Source organism: Diaporthe amygdali (assembly GCF_026229845.1).
Source record: "Diaporthe amygdali strain CAA958 chromosome Unknown NODE_8_length_1307975_cov_65_857355, whole genome shotgun sequence".
NCBI lineage: Eukaryota > Fungi > Ascomycota > Sordariomycetes > Diaporthales > Diaporthaceae > Diaporthe > Diaporthe amygdali.
Window position 1 is genome coordinate 446,175 of NW_026517028.1, and position 22,072 is coordinate 468,246.

The window sequence follows — 22,072 nt, forward strand, 5'->3', positions numbered from 1 at the left end:
TGCCGTCTACATCCAACCGCAATTGTTGAAGGCCGCGAATCGAAGAGCTCCGGCAGTTGGCAATGTCTGCCATTCACAGCGCCAAGCTTCCACGGCGCGAACTGCTTCGCGCCGTGCTTGAGCCACCGCACTCGTTGCGCCGGGCGACCACAATCAGGACTCCTGGAAGTTTGTTGTCCACCAGATCCGGTAGCAGACAGACTTTACCTTGCACTACGAGGTCCAGTATTCAAGCTCGATATGCGTCGAGGTCATCGTTTACTCCACCTGGCCGCCCGCCCCCGAATGAAAAGCAGACAGGAACACCACCCCAACCGCCACCACTCGGGCAGGTATTGCGAAGCGCGTTGCGCATACCGAACCTTTTTCGTGGGCAGAACCTCAAGACGCTGTTCCGCCAAAGTCCAGAGGAACTTGTCCTGGCACTGGTACTGCAAGTCACTCACTGACCCTCTCCTCTCCTACCTCGCTGACTTTAATGTAGGCTTGCCGGAGCGGCCGGTGTCATCGGATATGTCGTATACATGTACTTCTCCTACTTCTATGCCAGACAGTTTACCAAATACCCACCCGAAATTGCGAAGTCCCTGAGACGTGCTCTCCACTACAGCAATTACTACGAGGACCCGAAGCTCGCCCTGAAGTACTACAAGCTGGCCATTGAACAATGCAATGAGCATGGTCTGGACCCCTTTTCGGATGAGGTGGTTGGTATCAAGATCCAGCTTGCTGCTTGGCTCGAGAGGATCAGCAATGTGGAGAATGCAATCCATGTCTTGGAGCTCGTCTTGACCGAGAACAAGAAGTGGCTGAACACGGCCGCGTCTGCACCTGAGAAGCTCCCACGGGCACCTCGCCCCGGTACGAAAGTGGGAGAAGGCGAGACAGAGAAGACTATTACCCAAGAGGACTTTGACAAATGGCTGCGCTCTTCGCGCACCAGGATCTTGGGCAAGTCAGTCGGAATTAGCACCAAGCTGGGAGAACTATATGCGCACGAGCAGATTCTTGAGAATGACAAGGCCCATGAGCGTCTGATGTGGGCTGTCGAGACTGCTCTGGGAGAGTTTCGTCGGCGGACTACCGAGGGCGTCAAAGCGGGCGAAGGAGCGTGGATGACTCCCGAAGAAATCGGTGGCGCACTGGAGTCCCTCGCCCACAGCTATGAACGGAAGTCTGAATTCGACCTGGCGCTGCCATTATTCTTCCAAGCCCTTAGGCTTTGCCAAGATCAATGCCACATGGCTGTTATCATGAATAACCTCGCCGTGACTTTCGCTCAGCATCCACCCCGGGCTCCTTACGAAACACTCGCAGGAATTGTCCCTGGCGAAGGTGATGCAGCTCCAAAATCCAACTCAGGCGAACAGTGGACGCGCAAGGACCTCCTTGAGTCAGGACAAAGATGGGCCAAGAACGCATATCGTCACGCGAAGGAACCAACTGGGGAGAAGCGAACACCCGAATGTGATGAGGCTTGCGCTGTGGCACTTGTTAACCTCGGTGAAATCGCAGCCATGGCAGGTGATGTCGAAGAGGCGCGTCGACTGTACGAACAGAGCATCAAGCTCAGTGAGAAGAATGGCTTCGCGGCAGGTGTTGCGCAGGCTCAAGCTGGGCTGAAGCGCCTTGCACAATAAAACTCTTGGCACGGCGGATGAGTTTTCACTTTCGGAGCCAGTCATTATGAGTCACCTGAGACCTCGAAGTTCCGCAGTTGAAGGCAAGGGATGAACGCGGGATGCGACGTTGTCAATGAATCTTTACCTGCCAGCCATGGTAATCAGTGAAGAAGAAAATTCGTCTGTGTGAAACGTTTCAATCGTTTTACCGTATAGTGTCGAACGAGCACGGCATTTGGAATACACTATGGACTAGGGTGTCTTGCGCTCGACTTCTTCAGATGTTCGGCGTTTGCTCGCGGAGCTCGCAATCATCAGACCACTCTGGTCACCGATGCAGGACAGTGAGATCCGAGAAGTATCAAGACCATTCCTTGATGTTCGTAATCCAATCACGAGCACAAGCATGTGCGCGGCTATTTACATGAACCCATGTTCAACATGCATTTGAAGATTGTGGCGGTCGTCAGAAGCACAATCCAGAAAAGTCTCGAGATGTCCTAACTAGGCTCAGGGAGCTATCACGGGCCTCATACCGAAGTAGACCCGCCAGAGCACGAACAAGCACCGAACAGAGCATCGAGTGTTAACTACACCGCTGACCTCAGAACCATTGCCTGCATGCCCGGGGTAGGGCACACGTGTTTTCAAGGTTGTGTCCGTCGGCACGGCCGCGGCGACGAATGGACGCGACTGTGGCTGCAGTCTTGCAGGCCATTGTCACAGGCCTAGCGGTGGAAGCTTGTGAGAGGTGACGGACGGATGGGGCTCTGTGAGGGTGGCACGATATTACCTACTCCATTGCGCCAAAGCCCTGGGCTCGGTACGGGTAGCCGTCATGGCGGGTATTGTGGAGGCATCCTGGGGCCGCAGATAGGGCTCCTTCGTGGACAAGGAGGTATTTCGCAAAGTCCTTCATAAGGCCAGGGTGGTGGGCCGATGCGGCCGTTCTTTGGAATCATTTGCATCATGGTGTGGCGCATCTGACGCGCATTGGCCGCCCGCACAACACCCACTTCTGGCTGTCCAATCAAATCTTTTCAGCCCAAATTAATTGCAGTCCCACGATCTTTGAGCGGATCTCGTAGTTAATCGTGCAGGTGCTGCCTGAGGCGCAGGGGAGCAATTCCTCCCAGAGCACATGTGCGCGTCTAGCCTACAGTGTCAGGAAAAGAACCACCGCGGTGGGAGATGACGAGAGGGAGAATAAAAAGACATAAATTCGTGAAACGACGAATTGAGTCGTCTCGTCGGCGGCAAATAGTCCGTGTTTCCCGTCGGCGGCTGGAAACAACAACATGATATCACCTACATAGGATACTCAACCCTTGCTAGCGCTGAATCCTTGGCACATCTGGGGCAAGCCTCATCACGAACCTCTCTCTGTTCACGAAATCCTAAGAATAGACAAAAGTCCTCACCGTAAGTATCACCTCAGAGTGGGGGTTTGGTGAAGCAACCTGCCCATGCACATGGTACAGATTGTGCGTCTTTCTAGGCCTCGATCCTAAAGTAAATTGTTTCTATGCAAGCCACCCGAGGGTCCCCCCGCCCGCCACCTTTCAGCGGTGGCTAAGGCTGAGGCTCATATGTGGAATCCTGGGGACGAAGACGGAACTGCCACATCTAGAGGCAGCCCCGCCGCTTCAGCGTCGCGCAGGATAAGGGTCGGCTGCCCATATGGCTTTGGTGGCTGCTTGGGCAGAGATCCAAAGATTGGGCTATGCATGTGTAAGTTGGGCAAATAGGCCGTCCGACAAGATGCATTGTAATGAGTGGTGTGGTGCGGAATTTCTCTCACACCACAAGTATCCACCGCATTCCAAACAGGCGCGCAAGTAATGAGTGTTCTCGTTTGGCCCAGGACTGGATACAGCTCCAAGTGTGTTTTGCTGTGAGGGCTTATCTCGCTGGGTTAGACATGTAGCACGACGTCCCAGACGTTGGTCCCTTCTTTCTTAAATATGGAGATTTATGTATATTAGCAGTGCGCATATTCTCGGGAATCAACGCTATATAACAATTGTCCCAGGGTTCTTCTCAAACGCCCATTGATGGATAGGTGCCCTGAGGTTGTACACAGTTCGGGTATCGGCGGGTCAGTCCTCGGTCGACTGTCGACAAATCCTCAGTCGCAATTCCCAGCTGAAAGAGGGGTTGTTTAGTCGGGGAGATAAGGCAATAATCTACATATCCCGCGTCGCGTCGACCAGACTGCTCCCAAGGGTCCATCTACTGAAGACACCGGAGTGCATCCAGATCATCGCCTACTCGCACCGCATGGCCCTAAGAAAGCTTGTCCCTCAGCAGAGTATGGCTAGAGGAACCGCTTCCCCGCTCTCTCTCTCGTTCGTATCGGATGCAAGGTAGGCCTTGGGAGGGTTCCAGCGCGGAATGGTGGGAACACAGTGCCCGCTGGAGTCCTTGTTGATTGGTGGTGGGCCAACAGCATGCGTCTTGACATCGGAGATCTGTGGGGTTCGACACCCGTGAACGCGCCATACAGCAGCACCTTGAGAGGCGAGCCGATTGTTTGCTCCGCCATGGGGTCTTGATCTTCAGTTGTGAATCCTGAGGATGAACTCAAAGACTTCTGATGTACGGCACAACAGTGAGTAGTTGGCTAGAGTGTGTTGCCCCTGAATCCTCCCGGATCTAGGGCCTTATTGATTCCACACCATAGAGTAAGCTCTAAGGCCGGGGCCCGGGACCGCGTCTCAGATGCGGACCCGATCAATCTTGCACGTTTGAGTCTGTAAAATATACACTCTCCTCCGGGCGGCGGAGGTAGCCGCTCGACTTGGGCCCAGATGAGGGTTGCTGTCTTCGAGGAGGGTGCCGATGACAATAGATAGCCTAAGTTGATGCCTCGAGACTTGCAGGGGCTTTTTGTGCAGCTGCCCAGATATGGAAGACCATAAGCTGTCAGGTGTGATATAGTGCCCAAAGAGACCCAAAACCCCTGCCGCATTGGACCTTTTGAGCGATGGAGAGGGTGCGTAAGATTAAGGAAGATGACTGGTATCGGCTAGCATGCCTACGTAGCAACTATCGGTGAGATTTCTGGTCCTTGGACCCTTGATTGCGACGTACATCCCATCTCCTCTTGGGTCCAGGCTTCCTCTCGAGGTCAGGATCATCAAGACCAGCCGCCAAGGCCTACCTGATTCGGCAGAGGCCATCGCAGGAGGTTGACACGTTCACAAGGCCAGCACCACCCACCCTTCCCTGGAAGCGGCAGCCTCGCTTACTGCGCGGCGTTGCTGACAGCAGATTTCCGCGGCGGGATTTGAGCACCATGCAGCTCGTCTGGTGACGATCATGGCGGAATTTGCCTCGAAGCAACAGGACAAAATCTGATAGACGACACAAGAAAACTGCCGTCTGTAAAAGATTTTCAGATGATGGAGTACTTGAAGGTCGCGAGCACGAAAGATATGCCAGAAGAGGAAGAGAAGCAACACTTTGCGATCGTGGCCAAGGAGTCGGGAACGGCTGTTGCCGTTGTGAGACTGCCTGAGGTGGGGAGGAACCAATCAGTCGGGTCCCGTCTGTGCACAGATTAAAGTGTCGATCAAAAACTTTGTTTCCCTTTGTCAACTCTGCAGCCTGGCATCTCGGGGACGGCTGGCCCGTGACAATCGACTTCGACGTCGACGTTCGACTTCACTTGGACCCTGCTCTTCGATGCACACACCACACACCACGCATCATCGTTGGCTCAGTCGTGCCCAGCAAGACATTGTGCCACCAGGTCTCATCATCTCGATGACAACCTCCTCGTGGCATCGCCGGTGACGGGACCCCACTGCACCTGCATTGGTTCCCATAGGAGCTTAATCTTTCTAATTATGGGGTTTCTCACTTCATCTGGTGGCTTGCGTCCCCCTTGTAGAGCAGAAATAATACCCGACTTTTGAAGAAAGAGGACCTTCTTTTTGTTCTCGAATTCAACCGGTTGCTTCCGGCCATTGTTGCAGGATTCTGCTAGCTACAAGGCTTCGGCCCGATGCGGAAATCTGGCTCGAAGTGCAGTGCTGGCTCTTCTGGTTCTCACGTCGCCGTCGCTGGTGGTTCTCGCCTCCAAGCACCAGAGGACCACGATGTCGCTGAAATTTTGACTACAGTTTGCATGCTACTATCCCTCGAAGAGATCATGCTATTGGTAGTTCACCTTCCGAGTCCACCCAATAAACGCATGCAAGTCTTCAACGGAAGAGATTTCGGTAGATTGTACCATCGACAACTAGATAACCTCGAGGCTCAGTGCTACGCGCATCCCGAATGATCGACATCAACGCGTTGAGACTGCCTAAAGTTCACCGAGCCCCTTTCACGAGCAAACAATGCATAGGCCGAAGACTCAGGATGAAGAATGGCGAAGACCGGGTTCAAATGCCGACCTGCCAATCAGGTCAGTATGCACCGTTGACAGCGCAGATCAGCCTGCTCACGGCGAACCTGACATTCCTGGGTTGCGACATCGAGGGTATCCTCATCCACAACTTCGGGTCATGACAAGTCAGAATGACCCACTTCGCGAATGATCACTTCATGGTTGCTTAGGTTGTCTGGCGGCTAACAAAACCACCGCGTCTACCTGCCATGCCTCATTAGACCTGCAATGTTGCATCTTTGACCAGGTAGAAGCGAAGAACATCCTATCAGATGTAGACCAGAATCACGCCTTAGATCCTTCGCAGAGCCCGGCACTGTCACGAAATACACGTGGAGTCAATTGTCAGAGTATTCGTCGCGGAGCATCGCTCTGGCCGCCGAAATGTATGAGCGAGTATCCAATGCATGCCAAGAAACCCATGGAGGGGACGTCTCCTCCGCTCGCTCACCACTGGACTGAACAGCAATAAGAAGAAAGTAGCGGAGAAACATCTGTTGCATGTCTCGGCGACGCAGGAGACAGAACGGAGTGACCGTCGAATGGCGGCCCAGAAAGTCAGATTTCTCACTGTGCGCAGACGAAGCCCTATAGACTGTGTCATTCGACCCCTGGCGGGACCCCCTTGTCGCCAATGTCAGACGTCTTCCCAGCCCTGGGCAAGGAGCAAGGCTCCCCACTCCCGTCACCTCGTACATAGTACTGCGCTACAGAATACGGTCGTCTTCGGTATCCTGGGCGTCGTGGACACCCCACGAGCATCACGGCCCACGATCTAGGACCATCCCGAGAAACCGACCTTCCAGCTAATGACGTCCTGCAGCTTTATGCGCAGCCAAGTCGGAGAGGAGGATCGCGCAAGTAACGTCTCCGACGCTTTCAGTCCAGGATGGATGAATGAATCATGTCGGCCTTCGTCGAGACGTTCCACTTGCTGCCAGTCGACAAAAATACCCGTATCTACACCCTTGTACCGCCTACTGTATGCTAGTCCCCCAGCTGACAAGCCCACCACGAGCAGCACTCGGCTTTGCTGTCATGAGCAGTAGTGAGATTCTACGCCCTGGCAGTCCTGGTCAATCATAAGTCGAATCCACACCAAGTGGAGGCAGTGTGTCGCCAACTGTACATACTTGATGTACCTGTGTTGCTCCCGGCTCATCCTCCCCAGCCCTATCTCGAGCATGGGCATGGATTCAGGGATGGCCACTGTGTCACACCAACATGGGGCCGGTGCACAGCTTGGGCAGACCGATGGCCAGCAGGCCAGGCCACAATATCAAGGTATTAGTGACACCGCAAGTTCAATCATTTCTTCCTCCGTAATGGACGGCCTGGCCACCGATGTAACCAGAGCGGCAGGGTGAAGTCACTGGTGCCATTGCTCAGATGCCCTTCACACCAGCACAGCAATGATTTCCTCTTGCCTGTGTTCGCATATGCAACTGCACCTCCACGTAAATCTGGCAGCCTTCCGTACCATGAGTAGTCCACTCTCTGACATCCTTTGGCCATCCCTGGGTCCGACCAGCATCTTCTTATAATACAAGCTCGTCGCCCCTTCCCTTAGCCAGCCAGCCCCTCCCTCCATCATATCTCTCACCACACCTTGTTATCCACAGTGATATTTATAACAACACACCGCCATAGCCTTCTTAACTCACCACATCGTATAATATGGAGGACGTCAGCCTTTTCCTCGACGCCCCATCGCCATCGCATTCCTACCTCTACACTTTCAGTGACCAAGACCAATTCCTCGACGCCAGCCGCTCAGAAACACAAAGTTCTGCGACCTCTCCCGTATGTCCGATTACCTCTCACCCATTCTAGCACCGTCGCTAATATCGTACAGTACGACATGACCTTCTCTAGAGATTTTACGGGCTCAGATAGGATGCCAAGCCCGGAAATGGAAGGAGAAGAGGGAAGCATGTCACCACAGGACCAAACATCAGCCGCGCAAATCAAACCAGCCGCGAAGAGGAAGCGAGAGAACAGATACAAGAACGCTCCACCCTCAGTCCTATCGGTATGTTCCAGCCACCCAGACAAAAGCTCCACAATCATATGGTTCACGAGCCCGCGGACGGAATTTCATGCTGACGAAGCTTCAACAGCGCCGCCGAGCACAAAACCGTGCCTCGCAAAGAGCCTACCGTGAGCGAAAAGACCAGAGGATCAAGGACCTGGAACAGATGCTCAACGACGCCAAGGCGCGGAACGACGTGCTCAGCCAAGCGTACGCAGACCTGCAGGCGGAATACCTCAAACTCAAGACCTCGTCAATCAACGAGCAGCAGATCCCTACGTCGTACCCGGCGTCAGGGCCGCCGGCGGGCCTCGGAGGTTACGTGGACCCGACAATGTCGGCCCTGCATGTCAGCGGCGACCTGGACGCATACCTCTACCCCGAGGTCGGGGGCTTCTCCATGTGAGAAAGTCCCCCCTCCCACGGGCAAAAGCGAAACTCATCTCCCTGCTGTTTTGTGATTTATGATAAGGAGTTTGGGGGTCGCTGCGGTTCAGCGCGATTAGCGAGGTAGAACAGACCTTGCTTTTTCATCTCTTCCCGTTTCGCGGGGTGGGCTACCGTTGCATTTGCGGCTTGCTGTGGCTGGCGGATTCCCGCGGCCACACGTCTATCATTCGTCCGCTTCCGCGTGGACCACACACATGGCTGGAGTAATCAGGCGTGGCGGAGAAAAGACAGGGAGGACTCGTTTTGAACAGACAGGCGAAATGGCGATATTTGGCGTTTCAGGCGACAAGGTCCCGGCGGGTTGCTTTTTCGCTGGTTTCTCTGGGGTTTTGCTGGGCTTTCTGGAGTGAAAATGCCGAGGCAAGAGTTTGCGATGCGGATTGGGCAGCGGAGAATTGATGAGTAGGGTCGTGTCCCAAGGGTTCAACATGCCGAAGGGCGAGGCACTCCTTCAACCCTAAGGTGCCGATGCCATGCAGTAGAGGAGCTCAGACGTATCCATCAACTCGGCGCTTCATATATTACTGAATACCCTCAGTGACACATTCATAGTACCACATCATCTTCAGATGATTAGAGAAGACCATGACAGCCCATAAGTATGGAGAGAATATGTGTCGTACAGATCCAATCACCCCTCTGTCCTCTACCTCTACACCCTCGTGTGCCACGAATCTCCCTCCTCTTTCTTTTTGCCAGAGCCTTGTTCTTACCCCTGAGTTCCGGTAATCTATTATGTATTTGTCATATATTCCACAGCATATATCAGCCCTGAGAAAAAGAAAGGAGATCACATGGCGGATGAAGCTCACCGTACCGTATCACCTGAATTTTTGAAGAGCCACCAAAACGTCGTAAGACAATAGTGTATACTATTGATTATACATGTAGCTATACGGAAATTTCTGTCCCAAATGACTAACGTTCTCATATCTTCTGGCCGCTGCCTTCCCACGAGGTGATGGGCGTTGGAACTCAGCACTCCCGAGCACCCACTGCCCGCAGCTTCTCTCCGTCCACAATTGACAGATATTGATATACGCATTCTATAACCCTTTTTCCACATTGCTTTATCTGATGTTCAAATACATTTTTCCCACTCATGGCTCAGTGATCATGCGTTACAGCATTTGTGGTCGACGTCCAAGGGAGCTTCAATTACTAGTGGACTCATTGGCAAGGACGCCCTCCTTGATAATGGATGCTGTGCTGTAAATTCGGGAGTAGTTGGAATACTGTTTATGTCACATCTCTTGGTAGGATCAACAGGCATGATTTTCCGGAAACCGTCTTCTCACGGACACTGATCCGAGGGCAAGCTCGGGGCAAACCCCGATCTGGGAAGTCTGGCGGGTAGGTGTTGAGGAAGCAAGCGACGTGAATTTTCAGCCGCTGAGTCTCTTTTTCAGTTCGTGCCAATCCTTTTTTTTTTTTTGGTCGCAGTGTGCCTCATGCACATCTCTGACCATTTTAGCGTTGCTCTATACGAAGCTTGACGAGGCTCTCGTGCGAATTGTGGCCGTATAATCAAATAACAATTCTTTTTTCCCCCGCTCTGTTGGCATTGGATTCAGGCTTTGGAGCCTAATTACCATTTCTTCTTCCCTCCAGAGTAGACGTACTGTTGAGCATCAGCTTTTCGGTTTTTGCTCGTCAACAAGGGGGTCTCGTCGGCAAGACCGCCGAAGAATCATGCTGAAAGGGAATGGAAAGCTTTTTTGGACAATCTGAGCAGATGTAGAATCACAAATGCTGATTCGAACAATAACTTTGTTATCTCTAGTGAGATCAAGCACGGTAAATTTGCAGCTCCTCAGTTTTTGCAACGCGGACCGAGTCTCTGGAGGGGGGGACAAGCCAAGAATGAGTCTCCAACAAAATCAAGTGAATGATTACAGTCAGGCATGAAAAGAGGGTGAGATCAGTATATATGATGCACAGTTGAAAGCCGCTAGGCCCATTTGACTGCGAATTGCGACCTAGGGTCTTACTCAGCCCAAGACGTCTCTGAACCGACGGTCTATAAATCTCGGTAGTATACATCCCGAAGGTATGAGGAAGTCTTGGCCTTATTTCCTGCAGTAATATGGCCATGAATTCTGTGGCTCGAGGTGGAGGCAATGGGAATTTTCCTTTTAGAGTCCTGCTGCCCCATATCGATTTGGACGTGGAAGGAGGTCATTCAGTATGGACATGGACCACTCTAACAAAATGCAACTACGTACGGATGAATTTGATTCCAATACAAATTTGGTGAAATAAAGAAATACCGAGGTCTTTCAGCTTCCAATATATGACGCTTTCACAAAATTTTGCGAGCAGTGTGCTAATGGTAGAGACGACGTTCAGTAAAACCACCAGCTTAAGATGAGACGCTATTCCTTGATGCCCCTGTGTATGCGTCGATTCTTGACAAGGCCTTCTAGTAGTGGTTTTAGAGACTCTTCGTTTTCCTCCCTGACGCGCTTCTTCCTTGTGGCACTTTCCTCGGGTGTGATTCTCTCCACCTCCTCAGAATCGACGCCTAGATCGTCATCAGAACCCAGTTTCTCTGTTACACGACGATTCCATGTAGGAACCTTAATAAGAATTGCGCAATGTGAATAGTATGAACCAGGGCTGCTCTCATTGCCGTACTGTCGACAAAAAGAAGTAATGTTAGCGGCTGATAGAAAGTTGGAATTTCAAACACTCGTTAGACCCGATAAACTTTTTAACTTGAACAGAAATAAATGATCAGGTATTGAGATTGGGACGCTTACCGCCATATAAGTCACCTGTTCCTCTTGATTGCCCGGTTCCGTCAGCCAATGCACATATGTCTTTTTAAAGGCTTCGTCTGGGAATTTCTCGAGCGGGTCGACGTCGAACTCCTCCGAACCACCGTAGTATGGCTTGAGAATCTGAGAGCCGATAAGTCGCCTCTTGACTGGCTCCGATGCTAATCCATACACAGAAAATAACCGTCACGGTAGACTATCGAAGAGTCAGTAAAACGTGTCTGTTGGTGAGTAAAGAAACATATTAAATAGGCCTCGGAGAGGGTCTAGTCTTTGGCACCTCTTCTGCAACAGAAAACTTGCTCGAAATTGCGTAATAATGAAACGAATTCTTGGTATCGCACTTACTAACATGTCGAACCATGATCCCTAGACCGAGAGCAGAAAATGTCTCCCAGACCGCCATATCGATTCCCTTGAGAGATTTCAATCGTAACATCAGGCAATGTTTTGTGCAAGACCTGTATTCCACAATATTATCGCGCACGTTACTCCTTAGCATGAAGAACCTCCCGAGTACCTGCCCGGTCTCTTGTCTTCCCACGATGTGGAAGACTCGAGGCTCGGCGGCACGGAATACCTGTGAATGCTGGCTGGCTGCCTGTGTAAGAACGTTGTAAAAATATTATAAATTTACGCAACTGGTCGCCTTACTTTTGCGGGAGTGGTTTTACATGATGACTTTGGCGCGAGCCAACAGATCTTTGTCGAAATTGATTATCCCAGCTTGGTGGTCGCCTGCATGCGTGGCTGCCTGAGGTCGTAAAGAAAGTCCCAACGACAGATCTACAAGGCCTTGGCGTTCAACAGCAGCCAATACATCAACATCCGAGACTGAGGACTGTATTTGAGTTCGAATCCTGCTGGAAACATTAAGGAGTTCGAAACTTGTCAATAAGTCTCTATGTACCCAAGTAGCAGACTCGACATAAGTGTTTTAGGCTCACCGCCTCCGCATATCTATGCTTCTGCCGCCCTATCGCAAGCCAAGTGAAGCGAAGAGGACCAGGGAGGGCGACTTGGTCTCCGGAGCTGGATCCTACTCATGGAACGATAATATTGGACAAGAATATGACAACTGACAACTCGCCCCATCAAAAGTGGGATGGATGATATGCATAGACCCCATGACTCAAGAATAAATCAACGCTACCCGTGAGGTGATTACTGACACCTGGATGAGGTCTCCTGGATATTCTTATGCAGAAAAATTCGCCATCGACGAACCGACTCACCTAGAAACACTGTCACCAGAACCAGACCTGTCAGCAATGGTTATGGCGACAGGAGCAGGTGCTGAAGAAGAGAGAACCTTGGAACACCTCAAGTTAAGTAGGAGTCTCCGTCTGTGTAAACTTTTAGACTGACAAGCGAATGCAGCCGACAATTAGATAGGATGGATTCTGTCCTGCTTGAAACCGATGGTTTGCACATTCAGGAAATGACTCATACGGAATTTCAACGACAAAGAAGGAAGTCCCGCATCGCTAGGGACGAACAAAGTGAAGCCAGAGAGTGCTTATCAAAAACAGGTCCGCTGGCTGTCATGATGACGATCGCGCTGGATCATTGTCGAGCCGCATGGGAGCACGCAGGTTTCTGCGCGGGACGACCATCACGGGTACGCGAAACGATGCTGCTTCCCGCCTGGCCTTCTCTAGCAGGCCCAGGTCTCAGGATACTTCCCATGCAATCGTGAGAATCCGAATCCTCCTCTCCCTCAAACAGGGCAAATGTCATCTTATCGTCTGCCCACTTGGTCAGACTCTACTGCTGATTTTCCGCAGCATCGTCGACTATGACGAGTGGTGGTCACTTCTCATGTGAGCAACGAAGCACACAAATGCGAGGCGCACAGGTGTGGCGCGCCAGTGGCGGCTTCAGAATCGAAAATCTGAGTTTTCCTTGCTGGACACCCCCACTGGCGTCCATCACATGAGCCGATGGTATGGCTCCTTTCGTTGTTGGGCTTCCCATGGCCGCACCATTGTTCAAAGCACCTGATGAGATTCTAGGACTTTGAAGCTGATGGATGTATAAAGAGTACTCGAGAAAGTCCTTTAAACCTGACGAGAGCTCTGGTTTTCTGGACAAGGCTATGCTGTCTTCTCACATTTCTCCAAATCAGACTGTGGCAGAAGCAGATACGCACCTGATCCGGTATCCAGTCCTCGCCAATCCGCTTGCTTTTGGCAACCTGATAGATACCAGACATCAAATGGCCGCGGCAAAAATCTTCTGTCAGTCGCAAGTGGAGGATCCATTGATGTTGCGACAACTCGGGCGTCTGTGAGTGTCTATTTCCTCGTTTCTGCAGATCTTACTGACGCACTGAGACAGTGGCTATGAGGAGCTGGGACAGTCTGTTCCGTATGAGTGCGCAAGTTTCCCGGGCGATTGCAAGTCGCAGCCCCCAAATCCAGTCTTCTGCATGAATTCGAGCCACTGCATGTGGGTTTCTGAACACCACCAATAACGCCGTTGACCCCCCGCTTTATGTATGCACTGGATCGGCAAAGACACGCTCGTCAGGACTGATTCATAATCGCCCGGTGAGTGCTTTTCTCGTCAAGGTGCAGCTACTATGCCCAAAATGGGCGTGCCTCTGAGGGGCTTCGCTCTTATCGAGCGATGGCTTACCTGGGCGCTGCGGAATCCTGTGTGGTGTGCTGGGCGCCGGCATTCACGATGGTCGGGGCGGTGACATCGCCCGTGGAGGCCGTTTGGGGGCGTTGCTGACTGCTCATATTCAGCTTTCTTGATATAGCACAGGAATCCCATCGTGCGTCTTCTAATTCCATCTCTTGGGGCAATCGAGGATGTGGGCTGCTGCTGGGGGCCGATTCCGGGCATATTATAACAACGACGTGTCCATCCTCGCGGATACTCGAACTTCCCGGGGAAGCTGCTTTCTCTCGCAAAATGGACATTCAAACTATTGATTCCTGCGCCTTGCGAGCCTGCCTCAAAGCCTGCTTCCCGCTTGGTAACAGCCACCAAAACTTGTCTGAAGCCAGCCAGAAAGATGCACTGCCAGCATGGTATCCCCACCGATGAGGCTCTGGTTTCTCGGGTGCTTGACCGAGATATCGAGGCAACAAATTGAACCATTGGAAATACGACAAAGCGCTCGGTGATCGCGGCCCTGAGGTTATCAGCCGAGCACATTGGCGTGCCCTCCTTGGTCCCTCGAAGGCCCTTACCGACTTGAAGGAACAAACGCACCCTTTTGAAGGGCTTTGGTCTCCTTGGTGTCATATGATGCTAACGATCTATCCAATCCTAGGGTGACAGCCTTTACGTCCCCATTGATCCGAACTCGCACCCCTTCGCGACCCATGGCGAACCACGTCCACGATACCCTCCTATTGTCGATTCCCTTATGCCTTTTTTCTACATTATTGTCTCGACCCTGCGTCTTCCTTGATTCTTCTGATTCCCTTTATCGTTCCGGGCCATTCGGATTCTCGTGAACGAATTACTGGGTGTCATTTACTCAACGAGTCGACCCTTTCATGCAGGGCGAGGTCATTCGCAAGGCTTCCTAAGGCAACAAGCACTGCCCAGGCCTATGGCGACTGCACAGATTACATGGATGAGCGGAGGAATACGACACCGCAAGCCAGAAGGACCTTCGAGGTATCCTGAAGGGCAAGGAATTCACATCTCAGTGCATCCGACAAGGTCGAAGGTCTTTGGCAATGAAAGGAGCACGGCCAGGTTTATTTATAAACGACGGCTTTTGCCACTTGAATATAATAATACACACATTTATCGATATCTTGCACACCTGAGAAACCTTGGGGAGAGCCTCGCAGTCCATCTAATCCCACAGCCTCGTTGCCGGAGAATTCATCGATCGACTCGCCCCGAAACATGGCTTATCAATGTCAGGGACTTGAGAACCCAAATGACGCTTTGGCGCAGCAGTCAGCATGGCAGCAAGTAGCTGAGAGACATGGAAAACATGGTGTGCAATGCGGGTAAGTTCGTTGATCCTGGTTCTGAGTGACGACTAACGTATAGACAGGTTCAATGAGCGTACATTCGAGCCTTCGTCGAGAACATGTGTTCAGTTCAATCTGCTGCAATGGTACATCCGCCTTGATAAGCAAAAACACCAGGCAAAAACTTGGGCCTGCCCTATCCCGAATTGCCCGCAAGAGCAAAGCACCTTCCTCGACGTGATTGAGCACCTCGAGATGTGCCAGCATGTCAAGCCCGACACGCGACAATACAGATGCCCCGACTGTCGTCAGACAGACATCCAATTGCCTTACATTGGTTACGCAAAAAAGGAAAAGACCTTGGTGAAGATCAGGAAAAGTTTGGATAATATCTTGGGCAACTCTAATTCCCCAGATCGCCCTTCTACCAGTAGATCCTCGCTGGCTTCGGAAAGAGAACAACCATCACCCATCCCACCAGAAACTGGCCCATTTGAGATGGACAACCAGCCTTTCACTGTCTTCAACTCCAAGGAGAACAACAGGCACATTCCCATTTATCCGATAGACACCCAAGTCTCTCCGGTGTCGACGTTCAGGCCCTGTTCGAACGACCCGTGTCTAAGTGCAATAAGTCCAGTCTCGTTTTGGAGCGGTTTCCGCAACACTTTACCCTCGTATGGATCCTCATTGGGCTCTTCATTGTCAACCCAATATACCGGGTCCTCCTCGGCCGTCTCTTGCACCCCAACATCAAGCTTCGATGGCTCGAACATGTCTCCATGTGGCAACACCATGCAATCACATTACAACTTTGATCCACTTGCAGCTCTAACATGCGGTCCATCATATCCAGAGCTACCTAGAGACGATTTGATGCAAACAACAAGTATGGAGGGCATGGAGCCTTCCTTCATAGGGCAAGGTATTATCGGCGATGGTTACGGCATCGTCGGTGAGGGAGTTCAGGGCGAGATTGCGAAGGACTTCCAAGCTTCGTATAGTCAACGAGGAGAGTTCTCCCAGTTCATGCCCGAACCAAGCCTCACAACCTCAGTCGACAACCTTTACAACAGCAACATCGTCTTGGAAGTGACCGGCAGCGCCGGTCCCGCGAGCGCCCCGTCCTCACCAATACCCAGCGACACGACCATGGAAGATTCGTCCCAAACGAGCGAGTCGCCCGTATCACCCACAGGCGACGGCTTAAGACAACTCAAGTGCAACATGTGCAATTGGAAGCCAGACAACATGAGTGCCAAGCGGTCGGTGCAGCGGATGAAGCAGGCGGTGCAGAAGCACATCAAGCGCAACCACGAGAGTCAGGACTACCACTGTCCGATCTGTAGCCAGCCCTTCCGGAACCGACCCGATAACGTCAAGCCCCACGTCGCCAGGAAGCATCCCGAGAAGCTCGCTTCCCTCTACCCCAAGACGGTGCAGGATGGATACCAGTTCGAGAAGAAGCTGGCGGCGGGCCGGTCCAAGGCGGTGACGAGCAGGAGGGCCAGCGTGCCGGTCTATATCTCGGACGCCTCAGACGCCTCGCCCACCCGTAGGCGATTGCAACGGAAGTGATGTGGTTACAACGCACATGCACGCAGCCGGGAATCCTGTAGTGAAGCACCTTGTTCGAGTGCCCAGGTGGCGCCGTAGAGGATCTCGCAGGACTGGGGGCTCTTGACGATTTGATGATTTCATGCTATCTATTTCTTTGGTCGACTGTCTCATGTTTTGCTGGTTCATTTCAACTTACGCACGTCTTCCTAGTCTTTCATAGCTCCTAATCTACGATTGTTAAACATTCTCGGGGAGGCTGTCGCTCCTTACGTACTTTGACAGGCTTATTGCTGCCTTATGAAGGCCGTCGACGACTCACCCCCAAATATCCGCATCGAATAGGCGGCCTCTATATGAGTCTTGAATTGTATGTGACTGTTGAGGCAATGGATAATAAGGTTCCCCTAAATAGTGCCGTACTGTATTAGCGCAATTTCATCAAACTCCGGACCTCAATTGACGCAAAAGGCTGAGAGGACTCGATGTTGACTGTTCGATATTTAGAGACAGAATGCCGTGCTTGAATTTCGTGCGGCGCCACTATGAGTGGAAGTGATAACTAAGTTCTGTTCAAGTATCGTGGGAACTAGTCACAACTTCAACAACACGCGAATTAGTGAATGATCTACCTGAAATGAGACTCGATCGCGTGATGGAAGAGAAAAGGGTCAGAATGATGTATAGCTTCTCACATGTCGTGAATATTCAGTGTTCAATGTCATTTTACGCTGGATAGGCGATGAGCCTGAGAAGTCCAACAACTTAGAGCCCACAAAGGCGTCCACTTGCGTGATTGCGAATCGAAGGTATGGCGAAGCTCTGCCGACGACTATGTTTAGACATGGACAATCGAGAGACCGAAAAGATGCGAAAAAGACAATAGGATTGAGAATTTTTGCCGGGCAATTCTGGTCCCACGTCGAATCCAACGTCTTCGTCACTATCAGACGTCAAACTGGGACGAGCGATAGGTCGCGGGAGAGTGGCCTGCTCTAAGTTGCCGCTTCCTAAATCAGACAAAGCTGCGATTATGTTTGAAGCCCCTGAAGTGAACGTAGGCGCTCCGACTGATAGCCGCGGGCCGCTTGGTGATGCCTGCCTCTAGACTACCCAGGCGGAAACCAATCACGCACAACGCATGACGCCGTCCCGAACACGGGGAAGATGAGTATGACTCCAGCGCCAGCGCCAGGGGGCACAGGCAGTATTCTGCCTCGAGGCCGCAAGTCGCTCCTCAAACATGTTCGGTGAGGTCTGTTTGGTTTTAGACAGATCGAAACACCGAGGGACCCGAGAGTCGAAGATAGGGGCAGCTGTGGTCCACGAATCAGCGTCTCCATCCTGAATCAATTCCTCAGACTAGTCCAGACGACTCAGCCATTCAGCAGGGGGGAAATTACCAGATTAAGTGAACCTTGCACTGGGTCTCTTGGATCTTGAGCCTCAGGTTGAGACGATGACAAAGAAGAGACTCGAAACCCAGGCGTTGAGATGCTGTGCAGACTGGACGACGTGGAAACAACGCACGGGACGGCGTCGAGCCCACCCGCGTTACATTTTCCCCGGTGGCACGGAGGAATGCCATCCATAGTGTTTGCTGAGACGAGAGAGAAGTCGGGATGAAGAGATTAGTGGTTGGTGCAGTGTGCGGGCGCGATCAGCAGTGGCCAAGCACTCGACAGGCCTTGGAAGAAGCTTGATCGGTCTTGGGTGCCTTTGACGTTCTTGGACTCGCGTGCATTCTTGCAAGTTGGGACGCAACGCAGCACACAGCGTGCACTGGTATGCCAAGCCGGACGAACAAGGAAACAGGAGCTCCCTGGTTTCCAATTGCGAGTACGATGAGACTGGCCGATGGGTATTCAAACGTTTCCCTTGGCGGCAAACACAAATTTTGCAGGCCACTCAGGTAACAGTGTTCTGAGACTCAGTGAGGCACCCTGGCACGTGGCCTGGGTATGCAGCACAATACTCCCCCGGCTGTGGGCTGTGCAAAATCACATCTGCAGACGCGTCTCTTGGGTTTGCTTGTGACGAAATACGATGGGATTAGTTTCCGGACATCGACGGCAGCAACGCTTATCGTCTGCGCTGCAGCTTGCCGTATGCTTAATTTGTCATTCTGCATGCTATCATGCAGTGCGTCCCCCGCGTCTCTAGATTTGCTTTACATGTACCATCACAGGATCTGTCATGAGGTGTCGAGGGATGAATCATGGTTTGTGGCCCATGGCCAGGAAGTGAGTTAGTCGCGAACTGTTCGGTAGGTGGGCACTGCGCTTGCATGAGAGGAGGCGGTAGCTAGTCGTCGTAGTGTCCAGGCGTGGACGCCATGTTGCAGGAGACGTGACCGGCCGTGTTTGACATGATCTGCCCAACCCCTGGCAGATCTAGGGCGAGCACGAGTTAGGTTAGGCTTGCCTGTTCGTGGACTCAGGCACTGGCTGGGGGCAGGGAGGGCACAACAGGAGCAGCAGCGGTACTCTGTAGGGGGACCAGGAGCACGACGAGGAGGAAAAGAACCGGCTCAGCCCCACTGGTCCCGGGCCTTCCCTTGCCCTTCTAGAGGCGTGCCCCTGTGTCTCTGTGGAGCAAATCCCAGTGCGGCTCAAATGCTTAAACAGACCTCGTTTCACCTGGTCGGCAAATCGCAAGCGCTCCTTGACCCCCTTTGCCCCGTTTTAGGGATGGCTTCCAAACATGATTGCCCTCGACCCTGGGCACAGTCACCGAGGAGCAGTGTCTCCTCGTGCCTCCTCGTGCCCTTCCCCCTGTACTGACCTCGATCGCAACCAAATCTGCCTTGCATGACGACCAGCCGCCCCTGCAGCCGGGTGCCGATCTTGCCCTCCTCCTCCACGCCCGCACCCCCTTCAGGACCCCCAGCAACGCAAGATCCTGGCAGATCCTGGCAGATTTCTGGTCCTGCCGTTGTGTTCCCGGGAGATTCACGCATTACACATCCTGTTCCTCGACACACAGCCAATCGCAACTGAGTCTGTTCCCTCCCGTCGAGGATCTACAGCCACTCCCGTCACCAGCAAGCATGAGCGGGCTGGCAGCTCCCGGCTCTGCGTCCAGCCTAGCAGCCACACTGCCTCAACTCCATCGTCGGATCATTGCTTCACCTGATCTCTGAGAATCCAGAGCACGCCGAGTCCGAACTCTTTGCCTGGCAACTTGGCGCCCAGAGGACCAAGACTGTCAAGCATCGCCAAGATGCAGGCCAAGCTGTACCAAGCCGCCTGGCATCCGAATTCTCTATAAGATTCACGGGCCACTTCCTCCTCCATCTCCATTTCTTTTCTCTCATCATCATCAGCAGCTTCATCAGTCGTCTAATCAGTCTCATCAGCCTTTCTTTGCCCCAAGAGCCCGGAGCTCCTAGTCTTACAGTCTTCACTTCAACGATCTCTTCGCCCTATTTACAGCTCATTTATTCACCAGCTTCTCCTCCAGGCTTCAAATCAGTCAAAATGCAGTACTCAAGCGCCATCCTCATTGCGGCCTACGCTGCCACCAACGTCTTCGCCCACGGTGTCGTCTCCGCTGTCCAGGGTGCCAACGGTGTGACCCTGCCCGGTCTCTCGGTCGCTGATGGCACTCCTCGTGACTGCGCCTCGCCCAAGTGTGGCTCTGAGGCCGACACCTCCATCATCCGCAAGAACGAGCTCGGCACCTCCAAGGCTACCGCTCTGGGCCGCACCAACGGAGGTGGCCCCGTCGATGCCTCCCAGATGGTGAGCCTCTTCATGGACGGCGCCTCCGCCAACACCTCCGCCGTCGTCGCCGCCCGTGAGATCCACGAGGCCGCCCTCGCCCGCCGCGCCAACCTGCCCCGTGCTGCCAACGGCGGTACCAAGACCCCCAAGGGTACCCAGGAGACCGCCGTCAAGGCCGCCACCGGTATGGCTGCCTCCGCCGGTCTGCCCACCACCCAGGACGACGGCACCCTGCAGATGACCTTCCACCAGGTCAACCAGGACGGTGCTGGTCCCCTGACCGCCGCCATTGACGCCACCTCCGGCGGCACTGACCCCACTGCCTTCAAGGACGCCCAGATGACCCAGGACGTTCCCGGCATTGGCATCGGTGGTCTGTCCGGTGCTGCCACCATGGACTTCCCCATCGCCGTGCAGATGCCCGCTGGCATGACCTGCTCCGGCTCCGTTGGCGGTGCCAACAACGTCTGCATTGCCCGCATGCAGAACTCGGCTCTTGCCGGCCCCTTCGGTGGATCCGTCGCATTCACCCAGAGCGCCGCTGCCAAGAAGAGGGCTATCGAGTACAACCTCGCCAAGCGCAGGTTCGCCCGTGCCCTCAAGACCGAGGAGTAAATCAGTGCACGCAGTGCGCCACAATACGATACCCTGGTCATTCTGGATTGGAGGGGTTGGTCAAAAACAGGGGCTCAGTAGCTGATCTGGATCGGCTCCCCTCGATTGGTTTTTTCGTTTCGTTTTGCATTATTATACCACATTCTTTAGGCGTCGGCTGGAAGCTGAGAAACGATAATATGGGGGGCTGTACATAGATAGAAGCTGTAAATTGATGACATTCCTTAAAAAACTTTATGGCGCACTCTCTGTGATCGTGAACTCGCTGGCGTTGAACTAAGCTGCACTTAAAATTGTCAGTAAGAGTGAACAGAATGCGCTTCGGCTTAACAACTGCCCTGCGCAAAAATTACCATCCCCTGAAGCTACAGCTGGGCCGTGGCGCTTCGGCGGAACAAGCCTTAACCTTTGGCATCAATTCAGCAAAGGCTATTTTGACATGTACATAATTGTGTGTGTGTGTATCTATGTTGGAATGGTGTTGCTTAATGGAAGTACAAAATGAGTCCGAGAGGGTTCGAATTGCGCATATTTTACTGTATGTGTCTGCGGGCTAATATAGTCGTACTGCCACGTCGAGTCTGACCAATGTTGTTGAAGCTCAAGGCTTACGGCCAAGACAAAGCATTTTGAATGTCAGAGTATCCAATATGTGATGTACCACGTATTGTGTTGCCAGTTGTATGTTGCAGGAGGCATCGGATGTATGCGGTATTTCCAACATTTAAGTTTACACGATCATGGCACTCCGTTCGTGTCTACAGTAGAATGGGGTTGAATGCAGTTCCCGTAGCAGAAAATAGAAACTGAGCCACACATGTGGGGATCTGTAATACGAAGAAACTGTATCCTAGGCATTGTGCCCTTGGGTCGTGCAGTTGGGGGGAGGGTGGCCTGTCGAAATTATGGAAAACCCGAACCCTTCCGGAGTGGAGGTTAGAAGGGAAG

The 22,072-nt window shown here is 52.6% G+C and overlaps 5 protein-coding genes across 5 annotated transcripts; 4 read left to right on the forward strand and 1 right to left on the reverse strand.

Annotated features, from left to right (window-relative positions):
* Positions 1-62: 62 nt before the first annotated feature.
* J7T55_013370 (TPR domain-containing protein) lies at positions 63-1,640 on the forward strand (the record flags this gene model as incomplete). Its single annotated transcript, XM_053141159.1, has 3 exons — positions 63-168; positions 404-428; positions 485-1,640. The coding sequence occupies 3 exons, from the start codon at positions 63-65 to the stop codon at positions 1,638-1,640; spliced, it is 1,287 nt and encodes a 428-aa protein (XP_052995713.1).
* Positions 1,641-5,906: 4,266 nt separating this feature from the next.
* Positions 5,907-6,140, forward strand: J7T55_013371 (uncharacterized protein; the record flags this gene model as incomplete). The annotated part of the gene is made up of 1 exon (XM_053141160.1): positions 5,907-6,140. One exon carries the CDS (start codon positions 5,907-5,909, stop codon positions 6,138-6,140), a length of 234 nt encoding a protein of 77 aa, XP_052995714.1.
* A 1,555-nt stretch (positions 6,141-7,695) lies between these two features.
* J7T55_013372 (uncharacterized protein) lies at positions 7,696-8,456 on the forward strand (the record flags this gene model as incomplete). Its single annotated transcript, XM_053141161.1, has 3 exons — positions 7,696-7,821; positions 7,874-8,050; positions 8,139-8,456. The coding sequence occupies 3 exons, from the start codon at positions 7,696-7,698 to the stop codon at positions 8,454-8,456; spliced, it is 621 nt and encodes a 206-aa protein (XP_052995715.1).
* Positions 8,457-10,875: 2,419 nt separating this feature from the next.
* On the reverse strand, positions 10,876-11,719 carry J7T55_013373 (2og-fe oxygenase family protein; the record flags this gene model as incomplete). The annotated part of the gene is made up of 4 exons (XM_053141164.1): positions 10,876-11,024; positions 11,115-11,136; positions 11,263-11,441; positions 11,629-11,719. The coding sequence occupies 4 exons, from the start codon at positions 11,717-11,719 to the stop codon at positions 10,876-10,878; spliced, it is 441 nt and encodes a 146-aa protein (XP_052995716.1).
* An 8,544-nt stretch (positions 11,720-20,263) lies between these two features.
* Positions 20,264-21,124, forward strand: J7T55_013375 (mas3 protein; the record flags this gene model as incomplete). The annotated part of the gene is made up of 1 exon (XM_053141165.1): positions 20,264-21,124. The coding sequence occupies one exon, from the start codon at positions 20,264-20,266 to the stop codon at positions 21,122-21,124; it is 861 nt and encodes a 286-aa protein (XP_052995717.1).
* Between the last annotated feature and the right edge of the window lie 948 nt (positions 21,125-22,072).